The sequence below is a fragment of the Eptesicus fuscus genome, chromosome 11 (genome assembly GCF_027574615.1).
Source record: "Eptesicus fuscus isolate TK198812 chromosome 11, DD_ASM_mEF_20220401, whole genome shotgun sequence".
Taxonomy (NCBI): domain Eukaryota; kingdom Metazoa; phylum Chordata; class Mammalia; order Chiroptera; family Vespertilionidae; genus Eptesicus; species Eptesicus fuscus.
The window spans coordinates 21,956,371-21,972,409 of NC_072483.1; the positions used below are offsets into that span (position 1 = coordinate 21,956,371).

General features: G+C 41.4%; 1 protein-coding gene across 1 annotated transcript; it reads left to right on the forward strand.

The window, feature by feature from the left end:
- The first annotated feature begins 10,141 nt into the window (after positions 1 to 10,141).
- LOC114232186 (glycine cleavage system H protein, mitochondrial-like) lies at positions 10,142 to 10,693 on the forward strand. The gene has a single exon (XM_028148196.2). It carries the CDS (start codon positions 10,142 to 10,144, stop codon positions 10,691 to 10,693), a length of 552 nt encoding a protein of 183 aa, XP_028003997.2.
- The last annotated feature ends 5,346 nt before the right edge of the window (positions 10,694 to 16,039 follow it).

Here is a 16,039-nt window from a genome sequence, read left to right on the forward strand (position 1 = left end):
CAGCTCTATGCTATGTCAAAGGTAAGATTCCCTTCTTTTTTACAGCTGAGTAGTATTCAATTGTGTAAATGTACCACAGCTTTTTCCTCTACTCATCTACTGATTAGTCTTGGTCTGTTTCCAGATCTTGACTATCCTATCTAATAAGGAGGTAATATGCTAATTGACCATCACTCCATCACAAAGATGGCTGCTCCCACAGCTGAGGCCAAGTTCACATCAGGAGCCTTAACGAGCAATCAGCAGGGACCTGAGGCTATGCCCCACCCCGCCCCCGTGGGGCTTGACAGGGGACCTCAAGGTGTGCTTCCCATCCTGGTGCTGGGCTAGGGGACCTCAGGCTGTGCCCCCACCAGGTGGGGCTTGACAGGGGACTTCAGGCCATGCCCCCCACCCAGCACCAGGCCAGGGGACCTGAGGCTGTGCCCCCTGCCTGGCTGGGCTTGACAGGGGACCTCAGGCCATGCCCCCCACCCAGCGGGGCTTGATGGGGGACCTCAGGCTGTGTCCCCCACCTGGCAGGGCTTGATGGAGGACCTCAAGGCACACCACCCCGCCCCGGTCTGGGCTGGGGGACCTCAGGCCACGCCCCCCGTCCTGGTGCTGGGCCAGGGGACCTGAGGCTATGCTCCCTGCCCAGCAGGGCTTGACAAGGGTGGGACTGGCCAGGTCTGGATCTAGCCCAATGTGTGGGGGGCAGCCGGGTCTGGGTCTCATGCGATTTTGAGGTGCACATGGTGTGCCCCAGACTCTGACAGGAGGAAGGTTTTCATATACATTTTACTAATTTTCTTTCATCTCTGACACTTCTATTGTAGAGAAAGGGCAAATAGCAATATTATTTCCTCTAATTAATCCCCTTTTAATGTGCACGGATTTCATGCACCGGGTCACTAGTTATAAATAATGTTGCATGAACATAGGGGTGCATATATTCCTTAGAATTAGTGTTTTAGGTTTCTCTGGATATATTCCCAGAAGTGTGATTGCTGAATCATAAGGCAGTTTCATTTTTAATTTTTTGAGGAAGCTCCATACTGCTTTCCACAGTGGCTGCACCTATCTGTGTTCCCACCAATAATGCATGAGGTTTCCCTTTTCTCAACATACTTGCCAACACTTGTTTGTTGATTTGTTGATGACAGTCATTCTTCAGGTAACAGTTGATATCTCATTGTGGTTTTAATTTGTTTTTCTCTGATGATTAGTGACATGGAACATGTTTTCATTTGTCTATTGACCATCTGCATGTCTTCTTTGGAGAAGTGTTTATTCAGTTCCTATGCTCATCTTTTAATTGGGTTGTTTGTTTTATTGTTTTGGAGTTTTATGTTTTTTATAAATTTTAGATATTAACCCCTTATTAGATATATCATTGGCAAATATATTCTCCCATTCAGTGGGTTATCTTTTCATTTTGTTGATAGTTTCCTTTGCTGCGAGAAAACATTTTAGTTTTATGTACTCCCATTTGTTTATTTTTTTCTTTTGTTTCCCTTACCTGAGGAGATATATCTGGAAAATTATTGCTATGAGAAATGTCTGAGAATTTCCTGCCTATGTTTTAGGATTTTTATGGTTTCAATGCTTACATTTAAGTTATTAATCCATTTTTATTTTATTCTTATGCATTGTGTAAGAAAGTGGTCTAGTTTCATTCTTTTGTATGTTTCTTTTTTTTAAAATATATTTTATTGATTTTTTACTGAGAGGAAGCGAGAGGGCTAGAGAGTTAGAAACATCGATGAGAGAGAAACATCGATCAGCTGCCTCTTGCACACCCCCTACTGGGGATGTGCCCGCAACCAAGGTACATGCCCTTGACCGGAATCGAACCTGGGACCTTTCAGTCTGCAGGCTGACGCTCTATCCACTGAGCCAAACCGGCTCGGTTCTTTTGTATGTTTCTGTCCAATTTTACCAACACCATTTACTCCATTGTATGTTCTTGCCTCCTTTGTCAAATATTAATTGATCATAAAGGCATGGACTCATTTCTGGACTCTCTATTCTGTTCCATGATCTATATGTCTGTTTTTATGCAAGTACCATGATGTTTTGGTTACTATGGCTTTGTAGTATAGTTTGCTACCAAGTAGTGTGATAATTCTAACTTTGTTCTTCTTTCTCAAGATTACTGAGACTATTTGGGGTCTTTTTTCAGTTCTATATAAGTTTTTGGAATATTTGTTCTAGTTCTGTGAAATATGTCATTGGTAAATTTTATGGTAACTTGATAGAAATTACTTTGAATCTATAGATAGCTTTGGGTAGTATGGATATTTTTATGATGTTAATTCTTCTAACCCATGAACAGGGTATATGTTTCCACTTATTTGCATCTTCTTCAATTATTGCTTCACTGTTTTATAATTTTCCAGGTACAGGTCTTGTATATCATTTATTAAATTGTATAGATATTGCCCTAGCTGGTTTGGTTCAATGGATAGAGCATCAGCCTGCGGATTCCGGTCAAGGGAACATGCCAGGTTGCAGGCTCAATCCCCAGTGTGAAGTGTACAGGAGGTAGCCCATCAATGATTTGCTCTCATCATTGATGTTTCTATCTCTCTCCCCCTCTCCTGTCCTCTCTGAAATCAATAAAAATATATATTTTTAAAAATGTATAGCTATTTTTGATGCAATTGTAAATGGATTGTTTTCTTAGTTTCTCTTTCTGATAGTTCATTATTGGTTTATATAAATGCAACTAATTTCTGGATGTTTATTTTATATCCTGCTTCTTTACTAAATTCACTTATCAGTTCCAGCAGTTTTTTGGTGGAATCTTTAGGGTTCTCTATATACAGTATCATGTCATTGGCAAAAATATTATGCTCTTTTTCCAAAATTCTGTGGTGTTTGTGGTATCATTGTATAAAAATAGTTTCTGATTTGTTTCTCATGCTAAATAAATATTTTTACTTAGTTTTGCATTTTTAGTTTTTTAAAGATTTATAAATTATATATGCTTTAGAGCTCATAAAACTTGTTTCCATTGTCTAAAAATATCTTTAGCCTACCCTCTTTATGTCAATTCTAGACTCTGAATTTTTCCACTTGATTTCTATTGTTTCCAGTATTGTTCATCTCTGATCCAACTTTTTTTTTTCTTATTGCAACTACGCAATTATTTCAAAATTACATACCTGGTATTACTTTAAAAAACCTGATAATTTTCCCAATGACCATAGGATAGAGTATAAAACCATACATGTTTATATTTATTTTGGTTCCTAGTGCTGCTGTAGTAAATTAGCACACACCTTGTGACTTAAATGACACAAATTTAGTATCTTACAGTTCTTGAGGTCAGAAGTCTTAAAGTCAAGATACCAGCAGGCTCTACGAGGTTCAAGAGAAGAGCTCAATTCCTTCCTTTCCAGCTTCTGAGACCACCTGCATTCCTTCACCCACGGTGCCTTCCTTCATCCTTAAAGTCAGCAGTGTAGCAGCTTTAAGCTTCTCTCCTTTCTGACATCTGCTTCCCTCATCATCTCTCTGTCCCTGGTTCTGTCTCTTCTGTCTCCTCTCTCTCTTAGAAACCACTGTAATTACACCGAGCTGACCCAGATAAGCTTCCCATCACAGGACTTTTAATTTAATCACATCTGCAAAATCCCTTTTGCCACATAAGCAAATGTACTCACAGGTTCTGGGGATTAGGATATAGACACGTCCAAGGCATTATTATTTCGTATACCATATATTTGGCATATCTAGCCTTTTAACTAGCACCTCTCTACTCACCACACATCACCCCCTCACACCTAATATTTTGATCTCTTAAAATGGGCTCAAGCTAAGTGCTACTTTAATTTTTATGACATTGTAAAAGATGGCTACCTTTTATAGATGAGGAAATTAATAGGTTCGAATATGTATAAAGGGACATGGAGCCACAGAATCAGATATTAATGCAGACTCAGATATTAAACTCCAGGCCAGGCTCACCCTATTACCTGTTAACCACTATTCCATTATGTTTGTAGTTCCTCCAGGTAGTTTTTCTGATGCACCAGGAAGTCATAACTCTACCTTTTCCTCCACAGCTCTCTCTGCTTTTTTGCCTTTATTTAAGGCTCGGCTCAATTATCATCACCTCCGAATCCCTTTCTGCATCTGCTCACCCCTTTGAAATCTTCCACACCCTTCACTATATGCAAAATTAAGTTCTACTGCACACACACACCCATATCCTCTCTGAGCATTTATTTATCTGCAGGTCTCCCTTTATAAGATCTCAGACCCTCTAAGGCAAGAGGCCACGCCTGCAGTGTTGTATTTTCTAAGAACCTTCTGCTGTAACTGAGACATAGAAGGCACTTAATAAATGTTTGTTGAATAAATAGTTGAAGTGTAAAGTATAGTGTGGAGAGCGGCTACAGTGTTTGGACAGGGTCAACCCTTGGACTAATGAGAGGGCACAGTCCTCTCATGGCCGTGTGCAAGTCCCAGCTTGGAGGGCAGAGTCCTCCCAGCACAATTATAGCCAACAGCTATAGTTGTAAGCTTGAACCTATGGTCTGAACACGTGGCCCCACGTGCCTAAGTGATATAGGCTGCAAGTAAACAAAGCTTGATCAGGTGCATGTAATTGGGTAGGATTGAAACTCACTAGAATGTTGTAAACATCTTGGCCACACCCTTACTTTGCCTCGTGGCATCTGGCTATAAAATAAAGACATGGCTTGTAGTCCGTGATGCTGTCTCTCCATCTGGGAGCAGTGTCCTACCGAGACCCAGCTTTCTTTCTCTTGTCTGTCTTTTCTCAATCCTTCACTGCCCCACCTCAGGGTCACTAACCTGGCTGAGCTGGCGTGGCACATAAGGCACCCTGGGTCTGAGTATGCCATGGCAGTGCCGGCTCCCCACAGTATAGTAAGTGGTAGTGATAAACTTTGCATAGGAGGGTGAGGTCACAAAGGGGTGAAATAGCCTCCTTCACACTCCCTACTGGGTATTTGTTTGAGAATCAGAAATATTTCAGAATGGCTGGAGCACGGTGTCAAATCAGCACGAGAATCAGGAAGGAGGTGGAGAGACGCCTAAGGGGAAGATCACAGGAAGCTGTGTCAAGACTTAGAGATGAGATGTTAGCAACAGGCGCTGGGATATAATGGAAGAGTTTAATCCTACAATGGATATTAAATTTGCATTTTAAAGATTTTTTGCTTAACAACTGATTTCAAGACCATATGCAATTATTTTTTTCTCCTCCAATTCAGTGTGGTAGGATTAAAAGTCAGAGAAAGTACATCTTTAGTCATCATTTCTATCACGAAATAGCTCAGTATCAGCACATCCATTCTGTTAACTCCATGTGTCACCAGCTTTGTAAGCAAAATGAGAAATTGAGACATTGACATTCTCCAGACCTTGGTCCCTCAGCTTGCTTATCAAGGGGAGAGAGGACGTGTATGTGTGTGTGTGTGTGTGTGTGTGTGTGTGTGTGTGTGTGTGTGTTTAATTCTCATTAGCAAGTTTTGTTAAACGGAATTTCCTACTTTTTAAAATAAATATTTTATTGATTTTTTTACAGAGAGAAAGAGAGAGGGATAGAGAGTAAGAAACATCGATGAGAGAGAAACATCGATCAGCTGCCTCCTTCACACTCCCTACTGGGTTTGTGCCTGCAACCAAGGTACATGCTCTTGACCGGAATCGAACCTGGGACCCTTGAGTCTGCAGGCTGACGCTCTATCCACTGAGCCAAACCGGTTAGGGCAGGAATTCCCTACTTTTTAAGAAATGCTCTGAACTTTAAATTTTTCTTGATGAAGTAGGCTCAGAAATTAATAATCAGAAATCCAGTAAATGTTGTATAACATACCACGGCTATGAGAGTAGAGAGCAACTTGGACTATTCCTGTGAAAAGTTTGAAGATTAAAAAAAAAAAAAAAAAAAAGATGAAGGCCTGGGGAGGGGATGAGAGTGGTCAATAGGGAAAAAAAGGGGGGGGGGGCATCTGTAATACTTTCAACAATAAAGATAAATTTTTAAAAAAGCAGTTCATATTCAGGTCAACAGAAGGTGTCATTCAGGAATTCAGGAAAGCAATTGACTTCTCCCATTAGCAGAATTGGGAATCTGAGCTAAAGACACTTAGTATTTTTATGGGAAGAAATTGGATTACTAGTTAGCCTAGATCACTGAGATGAAAATGCACATACATGCACTCATAAATATTTAATCAGCAATGACACAAGTAAATATTGTTTTGCCCATTTCTGCTTATTGAAAAACAGATATTTAAATAGATTATTTTCAAGATCACAAAGCTAGTAAGCAGTGGCGCCAGCACTTTACCTTGGTTGTGCCAGCCTCTAAAGTCCCCAGTATTTTCTACCCATTTTTCTCTCACATTCAAGGGAAGCCAATTAAATATTAGCTATGTGCATGTGGTTCTATGAATCAGGCCCATATCTTGACCTTGGGAGCTTCGAACTCCAACATCTAATTTATCATTCCCTCTCTTACATGTCATGGTCCTCCTTATGCCACTTATGAAATGGAAGCATCATAGTTTCAAAGATGACTCTTATCTATACTAAAAGGGTAATATGCTAATTAGACCGGAAGTCATCCGGAGGTCCCTCTGGACAAAGCCACAGCAGCTGCGAGGGCCAGGGGCTGGCGGCGCAGGAGAGACGGCGGCACAGGCCAGTCCAGTGCCACAGCCCCCTACACAGAGGCTGCGGGAGAGCCCGGAGCCACATGAGAGGCCTGGGAGAGAGAGAGAGAGAGAGAGAGAGAGAAGGGTCGCACGAGAGGGTGGGGCTGCGGCCACTTTCGCAGAGTTGGCACGGGATAGTCCTCCACACAGGCCAGGCCAGCGCAGCGGCCCCTTCCGCAGAGGCAGTGGGAGAGGGGGCTGCTCAGGCCTGGTTCCAGTGCTGCCCCTTCTGCAGAGGCAGCCACAGAGGCATGGCTTGGGCTGGTCCCAGTGCCACACCTCCGCAGAGGCTAGACAGGGTGCGACCTGCTGTGCCTCAACCTCCCACAGCCCCTCCTCTCCCCAGCTGGCCTGGCCCCAGATTGCCCCCCACCCACCAGTGGGCGGGGGGGGGGGGGGGGGAGCAGGGCCAGTGCTAAGAAGCAAAGGCCAGTAATGGCAGCAGCAGCGGGGTGATGGAGGTGGTGCCTTCCCCTGATTGCCAGTCACCTCCCACAGAAGGAATGGGGAGCGGGCCTAAGCCCCTGAGTGCTCCTGGACTGTGAGAGGGGGCAGGCTGGGCTGAGGGACCTCCCCCCCCCCCCCGTGCATAAATTTTCATGCACCGGGCCTCTAGTAAACAAATAATTTTCATAAATGATACTCATGTGAGACACACATAAAACTTCTGAAGGTAGAAAATGGGATAGGGGTTGTAAGCTCTACAATTAGCTGTTTAAACTTGACTGTCATTGCAGATTTGTCAGATTTAATTAGTTAGATAAGCCTTCATTCGTTAATGCCTGCAATGTGTTAAATACCATGTTAGACACTTAAAAGTCAAGGACAAGCAATAAGACTTTGTCTTAGAAACAATAGAGACAAGAATGATTTAATAAATAATTACAAAAAAGTTTTTAAGTGCTATGAAAATGCATTTCAAATGTTGTACATATATACAATGGAATATTCTACAGTTGTAAGAAGAAATAAATTCGACCATGTATGTCAACACTGATGAATCTTGAGAATAGATAAGTCAGACAGAAAAAGTCAAGGACCATATGATTCCACTCATATGTGGGATATAAACCTGAAAGCAACAAATAAACAAATAAGACAAACCAACAAATGCTCATAGACACAGACAACAGTATGGCATTTATCAGAGAGAAGTGGGGGTGGGAGATAGTGAAGGGAAAAGAAGGTCAAATATTTGGTGAGGGTAGAAGATTTGACTTTGGATGGTGGGCACACAATGCAATATACAAATGATCCTATATAATAAAAGGCTAAAATGCAAATCAACCGAATGGCAGAACAACTGGTCGCTATGATGCGCACTGACCACCAGGGGTCAGACGCTCAATGCAGGAGCTTCCCCCTGGTTGTCAGTGCACTCCCACAGGGGAAGCGCCACTTAGCCAGAAGCTGGGCTCACAGCTGGGGAGCACAGTGGTGGTGGCAGCAGCACTAAGGACCCCTTTGGATGCCCACCTGCTGGCTTAGGCCCACTCCCCCGGGCCTAAGCCGGCAGGTGGACATCCCCCGAGGGGTCTCCGACTGCGAGAGGGCACAGGCCAGGCTGAAGGCCCCCTATATATAATAGACTTGGCCTCTAGTGTATTATAAAATTATACACTTGAAACCTACATAATTTTATTAACCAATGTCACCCCAATAAATTTATTTTTAAAAAAGAGAACAAGGAAATGTATTTTGTTCATTAGATTCCACACGTGAGTGATATCATGTCCCATGGACACAGACAATAGAGTGGTGAAGGCCTGAGAGGGGCAGGTATGGGGTGGAGGGTGTCAGTGGGGAAAAAACCACAAACAAACAAAGGGGACATCTGTAATACTTTCAACAATAAAGATTAAAAAAAAAAAGACAATAATTGTAAATGCTCATAAAAGTTGCATTATCAACATTGTTATTACTTCACAAATGTAGAACCAATTTTAGATATTAAACTGGAAGTTGTATGTGTGAAGAAAAAAAAAAGAAATGTATTTCAGGGACTTTTAACCAAATCTGGAGTGGTCAGAGAAAGTTTCTAGGTGGAAGTGATGTCTAAGTTGACAAAATAGAACGAGTAAGGATTAATGAGATGAAAAGGGATGTGGATGACAATATATAAACCACTGGCAGACGTCCTCATATCATTAAGGAATACAGCTTCTAGAAATGAAACAGTAAAGTGAAGGGAAGGTAATGATCAGTTATATTGAAGGTCATGTCTCTCACAGTTTACTATTCAATGTCAAGAAATAAAAAGCACTAGAGGTATTGTAACAGGTATGATATTTCACAATTACAGCAGTCCATATAACAGAGGTGTAAAAATGGAATTTTTGTTGACTCATTTTTGAGCCTCTTTCAGACGAGTTACCGTATATGCTTTTCGGTAAGTTCAGGCCTATTGCACAATTTTTCAGGCCACTTAAGAAGAGCTTAGCCACTTCAGGGGAACTTCAGTGGTGCTCAAAGGCTCATCGCCATGTCATTGTTTCTCTTAAGAGTCTTCTCCCATTTTTCTCTCCTCTTTTACTTTTAACATCACGGGATGTGGGCCCTGCATGCTAGTTCCCAGGGGCAGTGTTCAGCACAGAGTGTGTGGTGGTGGTGAGGGAAGGACGGGCGCGTTTCAGGTCTTAGTTGAACAGCACCATGGTAGTAATCACAGCCTGTCCTGTTAGACTCCAGAGCTGGCCTAGGCTAGTCCAAGTACTGATGTCTATGCATCTTGGAGGGAGCCAGGTGCTGTCCTTTGTGCTTATTCAGCTTCCGCGGAGAGCCCCAAGGGCAGTGCATGTGCACCCATTTGAGGTGACCCCCCTTTTTTCTTGAAGTTATTTCTTGGATTACTCTGCCAGCCTCTGCAGTTTCCTCTGGGACTTTGGGAAACTTACACCCCCATGCCATGCTCAGACCTGTGAGAAGCTACGGGGGTTATCTGAGTACCGCGCTCATGCCTAGATGTCACGATCTTCCCCCCCTTCCATCCCCCCCCCCCCCGCATATTTGGGGGCTTTCTTTCTTGTGCTGCAGTTGCAAAAACAGGACATCAGTCTCTTCTGTACTTACATTTTCCCTGATTGTATAAGGAGCTCCTTTGTTCCTCCTCCTTCCCTGACTGGCATTGGAGGAGGGGACATAAGCACCACATTCTCTACTCTGCCTTCCTCCATCCCTTCTCTCAGTGTCCACTTTAGGCCTATCTCGGGGCTTCTCAACCTTGGCACCGTTCACACTTGAGGCCAGGTCACTTTTGTTGTGGGGGCTGTCCTGTGCACTGGAGGATGTTTAGCACCACCCCTGGCCTCTAGTCGCTGGATTCGAGTTTCATCTATCCAACTGTAACTATCAAAATTGCCACCCCGCCATCCTCCCCACAAAGTAGCAATTTTGTCTACTCTGGAGCAAGGGAGATAAACTGATTTCATCAGAATAAATTCACTTGAGGGCCCCCACCAGCTGGGATGGCAGAGGAGCTGTGCCATGACCCCATGACACGGCACTGTGAGCGGTGGGGAGAGCGCAGGCTGGGGCCTGCAGCTTGCACTGCCTTGATGACCCAGCACCCTTGCTCACCCTGGCCCTGGGGCCTGAGGGCGGGCACTGTCAGGATGCTGCACACCAGGCCCAATCTGCTTTCTGTCCATAAATTTGCAGAGAAACATGAATGGGTAACAACAGAAAACGGTATTGGAGCAGTAGGAACCAGCAACTTTGCACAGGAAGCTTTTAGAGATGTTGATTACTGTAGTCTGTCTGGAATTGGGATGAAATTGAACAAACAAGATGAGTTTGGTGCTTTGAAAAGTGTGAAAGCTGCTAGTGAGCTCTATTTTCCTCTATCAGGAGAAGTAACTGATCAAATGTTTCCAGTAAATCCAGGACTTGTCCATGAATCTTGTTACGAAGATGGTTGGCCGACACCGGGTACTACTTCAGAAGTAGATGAACTAAGAGTGAAGAAGCATATAAGAAATAGACAACATCTATTGAAGAGTGAAAATGGAACCCCTTAAAGTAGGTAGTTGAAACAAAAAAATTCATTTGAAAAGATTTTCTCTTATGCCTGAAATCTAGGTTTTACTTTTTCTCTCTAATTTCAAGGACACTCTAGAGCAGTGGTTCTCAACCTTTCTAATGCCATGACCTTTTAACACAGTTCCTCATGTTGTGGTGACCCCCAACCATAAAATTATTTTCATTGCCACTTCATAACTGTAATTTTGCTACTGTTATGAATTGTAATGTAAATATCTCTGTTTTCCGATGGTCTTAGGCGACCCTGCTAGTGGTTTACAACCTGTGAGAACCACTAGCAGGGTCACCTAAGACCATTGGAAAACACAGATATTTACATTACGATTCATAACAGTAGCAAAATTACAGTTATGAAGTGGCAACGAAAATAATTTTATGGTTGGGGGTCACCACAACATGAGGAACTGTATTAAAGGGTCGTGGCATTAGAAAGGTTGAGAACCACTGCTCTAGAAAATCTTTTATTTACTGAACCCTGGTAAACCGTCTCCTTGCCCCTCAGGGGTAAGTGTAACCCCTAGGCTTCCAGGTTGAGAGTCAGATGCTAACAGAACAAACATTTCATATTGGTTGGTGCTCCTGTGACACAAGTTAATTTTACCTACCACCTACACAAAGGTAAGTAGTTAAGCATTTCTAAGCTTTTGAACAATGCAATTATTTATTAACTTTCAATATTTTTGTATATATGTGTAGAACTCATTTAAAAAATAACCAAATGACAACTATATGGCTAGCTCTATATAATTCTCAGAGTAGCTACTCTTTCTTTTCTATCTGCTCATGTTACACTCACTTATCATTAAACTATCATTATTACCTCATGCTACTGATCTATCACATCTTACCTTCTTTGCTTTTGACCTTCTGCTATTTCTATTGTGACAGAGGCAGAAGGATTGGGAGAACCAGCTCATATGACTCTTGGTTAAACAAGCTGCATTTGTTTCAATGTGATATACACTCCAGTAGATAGATATCTAGAAATCACATGTATTATTTTGGTCTGTCTTAAAATAATTGTTTTCCATACTATAGCTATGTGTTTAGTGGTTTTACAATTAAGTTATGATACATTTTAGAGTAAAGAAGAAAAGCAATTTTCAAAGGGAATACAACTTTAAGTTTTATGAAATCTAATATGAGCCCAGTTGGCACGGCTCAGTGATTGAGTGTCGACCTATGAACCAAGAGGTCACAATTTGATTCCTGGTCAGGACACTTGCCCAGGTTGTGAGCTCACTCTCTAGTAGGGGTCGTGCAGAAGGCAGCCAATCAATGATTCTCTCTCATTATTGATGTTTCTCTCTCTCTCTCCCTTTCCCTTCCTCTCTGAAATCAATAAAAATATATTTTTAAAAAAGAAAATTAATATGAAATCAATCAATAGTATTAGGAGAGAGAGAAGGAGATTGAGAGAATTGAAATTGTTATGGACTATTTCATTTTAATGGTCTAGTTCATTTTAATATTCCTACTATAAATGTCTGGGTTCACACATTATTATAAACAGAAATTTAAATCAGTGCAGCCAGTTTAATGATATAAACAGAACATTAATATGCACAACAAAATTAGGAGCAATAATGCATTTTCAAATGGGTATTTATCCTGCCAAGTTCTAAAACCCAAACACATAACTAACCTGATAGCATAATTCTTGAAGTATACATTATACAAAAGACTAATTATTTTTCTATAAAAATATTGTTACAAGATTAAGTTTTAAGCGGGCATTTCCACTGTAAAATGAAGCTAATTAAAATTATACATAAAACTTGGTGAAGGTTAAAAACTTGTTTCTGAGTTCTTATTCATTTTGGAAATTCCAATAACTAGTACAATTTCAGATGCATAGAGTAGGTGCTTAATCAATTTGCATTTGAAGATTAAAGGAATTAAAGTTTTGGAGAATAATATATGTGCTAAATAGAGTAATGAGAAAAAAATTATTATTTTAAAGTGTGCCTGTTCAATAAATGCTGTGGTCTAGGCTGAAAATGTTGTTATGAAGGAGTTGAGGAGAGAAACCAGAGTACTGATAAAGAGTTTACCACATGGGACAGGCCATATCAGATGGAATGAGTTTGTCTTCCGGGTAGTCACACCACACCAGTGTGTAACCCCCATCTTTGAGTGGGGACAGGACCTAAGCACTCAGGTCTAATGAATGGATAGGGCCTGGGGGGATGTCACTTCTGAGGTTAGGTCACAAAAGACTGGCTTTCCTCTCGCTTGCACTTCCCTGGCTCTTGCTTGTTCCGGTGAAGTTTTGAACTGCTATGTGGAGAGACCTACATGACAGTAAACTGAGCATAGCATCTGGCAGGGTCAGTGAGTAACAGAGGCCCTCAGCACAACAACCCATAGAAAACAGAAGCTTGACAACAGCCATGTGCATGATGTTGGAAGTGTTTCCTCCCCTAGCAGAGCCTTGGGATGATGACAAGCCCAGCCGATACCTCAACTGCAGCCCGTGAGGGACCTGGAGTCCGGGGACCCAGGTAAGTCATGTCTGGATGCCTGAGCCATAGAACCCATGAGATAATAAATGTTTTAAGTTGCTAGGGTTTGAGATAACATGTTATACAGCAATAGAAGGACCCCAACCCTCCCAGGAAATAATTCTTGCTTTCCATAAGAGCATTACAAGCCTGAGGTCAGTAAACTAGCGAACTTACTTGACCTAGAGGTTATATATTAAAAAAAATAAATTCGTGAAAACTGACATTGTTTTCCTCACAATCACGAATTTATGAGTTTTATCTAAAAAATCTTGCAAGAGGGTAAAACTCAGATTTAGGGTAGGGGATCTGAGTGGTTGTAATACATGGAAATAATAGTTGGGAAGGGGACAAGGCAGTAGCAGATAGAGTAATAGAGAAGAAACTGATGCAAGTCACTGGCCTGTTGGCAATTTTGTCACACAAACAATTGCTGAACACTTGTAGAATTCCATGTCTGATGCAAAGCTTCTTGAAGACAACAATCATTAAAACTTGTTCTTTGTTTTGAAGAGTAAATATATAATTGTATATTTAATTGTAGTACAATGGTAGAGACAGACACACGGAAGCACACACATACACACGTGTGTATGTGCACACACATACTTTTCATTGTGATAAAATGTGATAAGTGCTATGGAAAATCTTTGCAAAGCAGCAGGCTTGACTCATAGAATCAGGTGGTAGGAATCTAGGGACTGTAACACCTGATATGAAGATCTGCAAGGGCGTGGCTTTGCTTTTAAGAGAAATAATCTCTCCCTTCTCCTCCCTGCAACACTTCCCCTTTCTGCCTTCCCAAACACACACCTTAATAAGGGACAACTTTGAGATCCTGTCATTAGGAAGATGTGATCTACTGATCTGCTGCAAAATACAATTTCAGGTCTTAAATATTTCTCAATAGTATGGAGGGACTTGGAGAGTATTATGGTAAGTGAAGTAAGCCAGTCAGAGAAAGACAAGTATCACATGACCTCACTCATATGTGGAATTTAATGAACAAAATAAACTGATGAACAAAATAGATCCAGCCACATAGAAATATGGAACAGACTGTTGAATCTCAGAGGGAAGGTGGGGGTGGGTTGGTGGGTGTGTGGGAAGAGATCAGAAAAAGAACTTGTAAGCATATATACATAACCCATGGACACAGACAATAGTATGGTGAAGGCCTGGGGCAGGGGCCAGGGGTGGGCTAGAAGAGGCCAATGGGGAGAAAAGGGGACATATGTAAAACTTTCAACAATAAAGATTAAAAAAATAAAATAGTTCTCAAGGTTGTCTATTTCTGTCCATCTCAGTAACTACCAAGCTAGTTCAACCTCCCACTCTTTCCTGCCTGAACTATTACAAAAACCTTCTAAATAGACCCATTTGTTATCCCTGTTTTATCCATCTCACATAAAATGCTGCAACAGGGATACTTTAAATATATAAACAGGACTGGGCTTTTTTCCTACTTTAAAAACTTCAATAGCGTTCCATTACTTTTATTGTTATTATTTTTAAAAGATCTTTATTTGGTCAATAAGAAGCCCTTACATTTGACCCTTGGCTTCATCAGAGTTTTATTTTAAATGTCATAACCTCCCTGATAATCTAGACTAGGGCATTACCTATGTTTTACTTTATTTTATTTTATTTATTTTATATTATATTTTAATAATGGAAGACACTTTATTATTTTTTAAAAATCAGCTCTCAACATTTCAGCTCTTGGTAGAAATCAAATGCAAAACATCTGCATTTTTAAATTAGCATATATTTAACTTTCTTACTCACAGCAACTTCATACAGTAAGACACACACCAAGGAGGAGCATGGTCAGAGCAGTTCCTGTTCCAGTATTTCCGTGATGATACAAATACTGGACTTTCTCTCTGAGAACAAGTTAGCCATTCCTGCTTTTGTCCACTGTGTAAGTTGCATGGCCTCACGGCTGGTTAAGAGTTACTGTAGTGCTGGAGAGATCTGGAAATGGAAAACTAGAAAACTAGAGCTCTCAGGAGTGGGAGAGGCATTAACACTTCTGAAATGTGGAAAGGAAGAACATCAAAGATGAATGCCCCAGAAAGGGGTGGTCTTAGGAATAAAGTTGGTTAAAATTCAGCTTTACATACACATGGACTATCTACATCTGATCTACTAGGTATATAAAAAAGACATAGAAGATTTGAAAAACCTTACAATCACTCAACTGAGTTAGAAGAACACCAGTAAATCCACAGTGGCCTCAGGACATGGCTAGAAGCACTAACATGTTGCCCGCTTGGACCAGTGAAGTGCTCCTGCCACTGCCCCCGAAGACGCCCGGCAGAGTGAGAGGGAGCTGCGGCTGCTGCAGGACCGGGCCTGGTGGGCTCTCACCTATATTATTTTAAATAATACTTTTTTTATAAAATTATATTTGTAATTGAATATCACTTAATTAGTTGTTTGTTGCATCAATTAGATGTTTATATAAATTGTTTTTTTCTGTCATTGGAATTTAAAGTTTAGACAGAAATCCTATCTATCTTTTTTACTCTTGTATTCTCCGTGCCACCTAGCACAGGCACACATTAGGGACTAAAGAATATTTGGTGAAAGGATAGAAAGAACTGGGTTATATAAACTGTCTCCTCCTCTATCTCAGATTTCATTAAAGGACACCCAGCATTGCCCAGCTTAGAAACCTAGGACTCTGTCTGGGGAATCTCAGGCTCCTTCTACCACTGCTCTTCCCCACCCTGGCTAGACACTCACCAAGCTCTGTTGGTTTTACTTCACAGCAAGTACTTCCCAATCTACCTCCTCCCCATCACTACTACCATT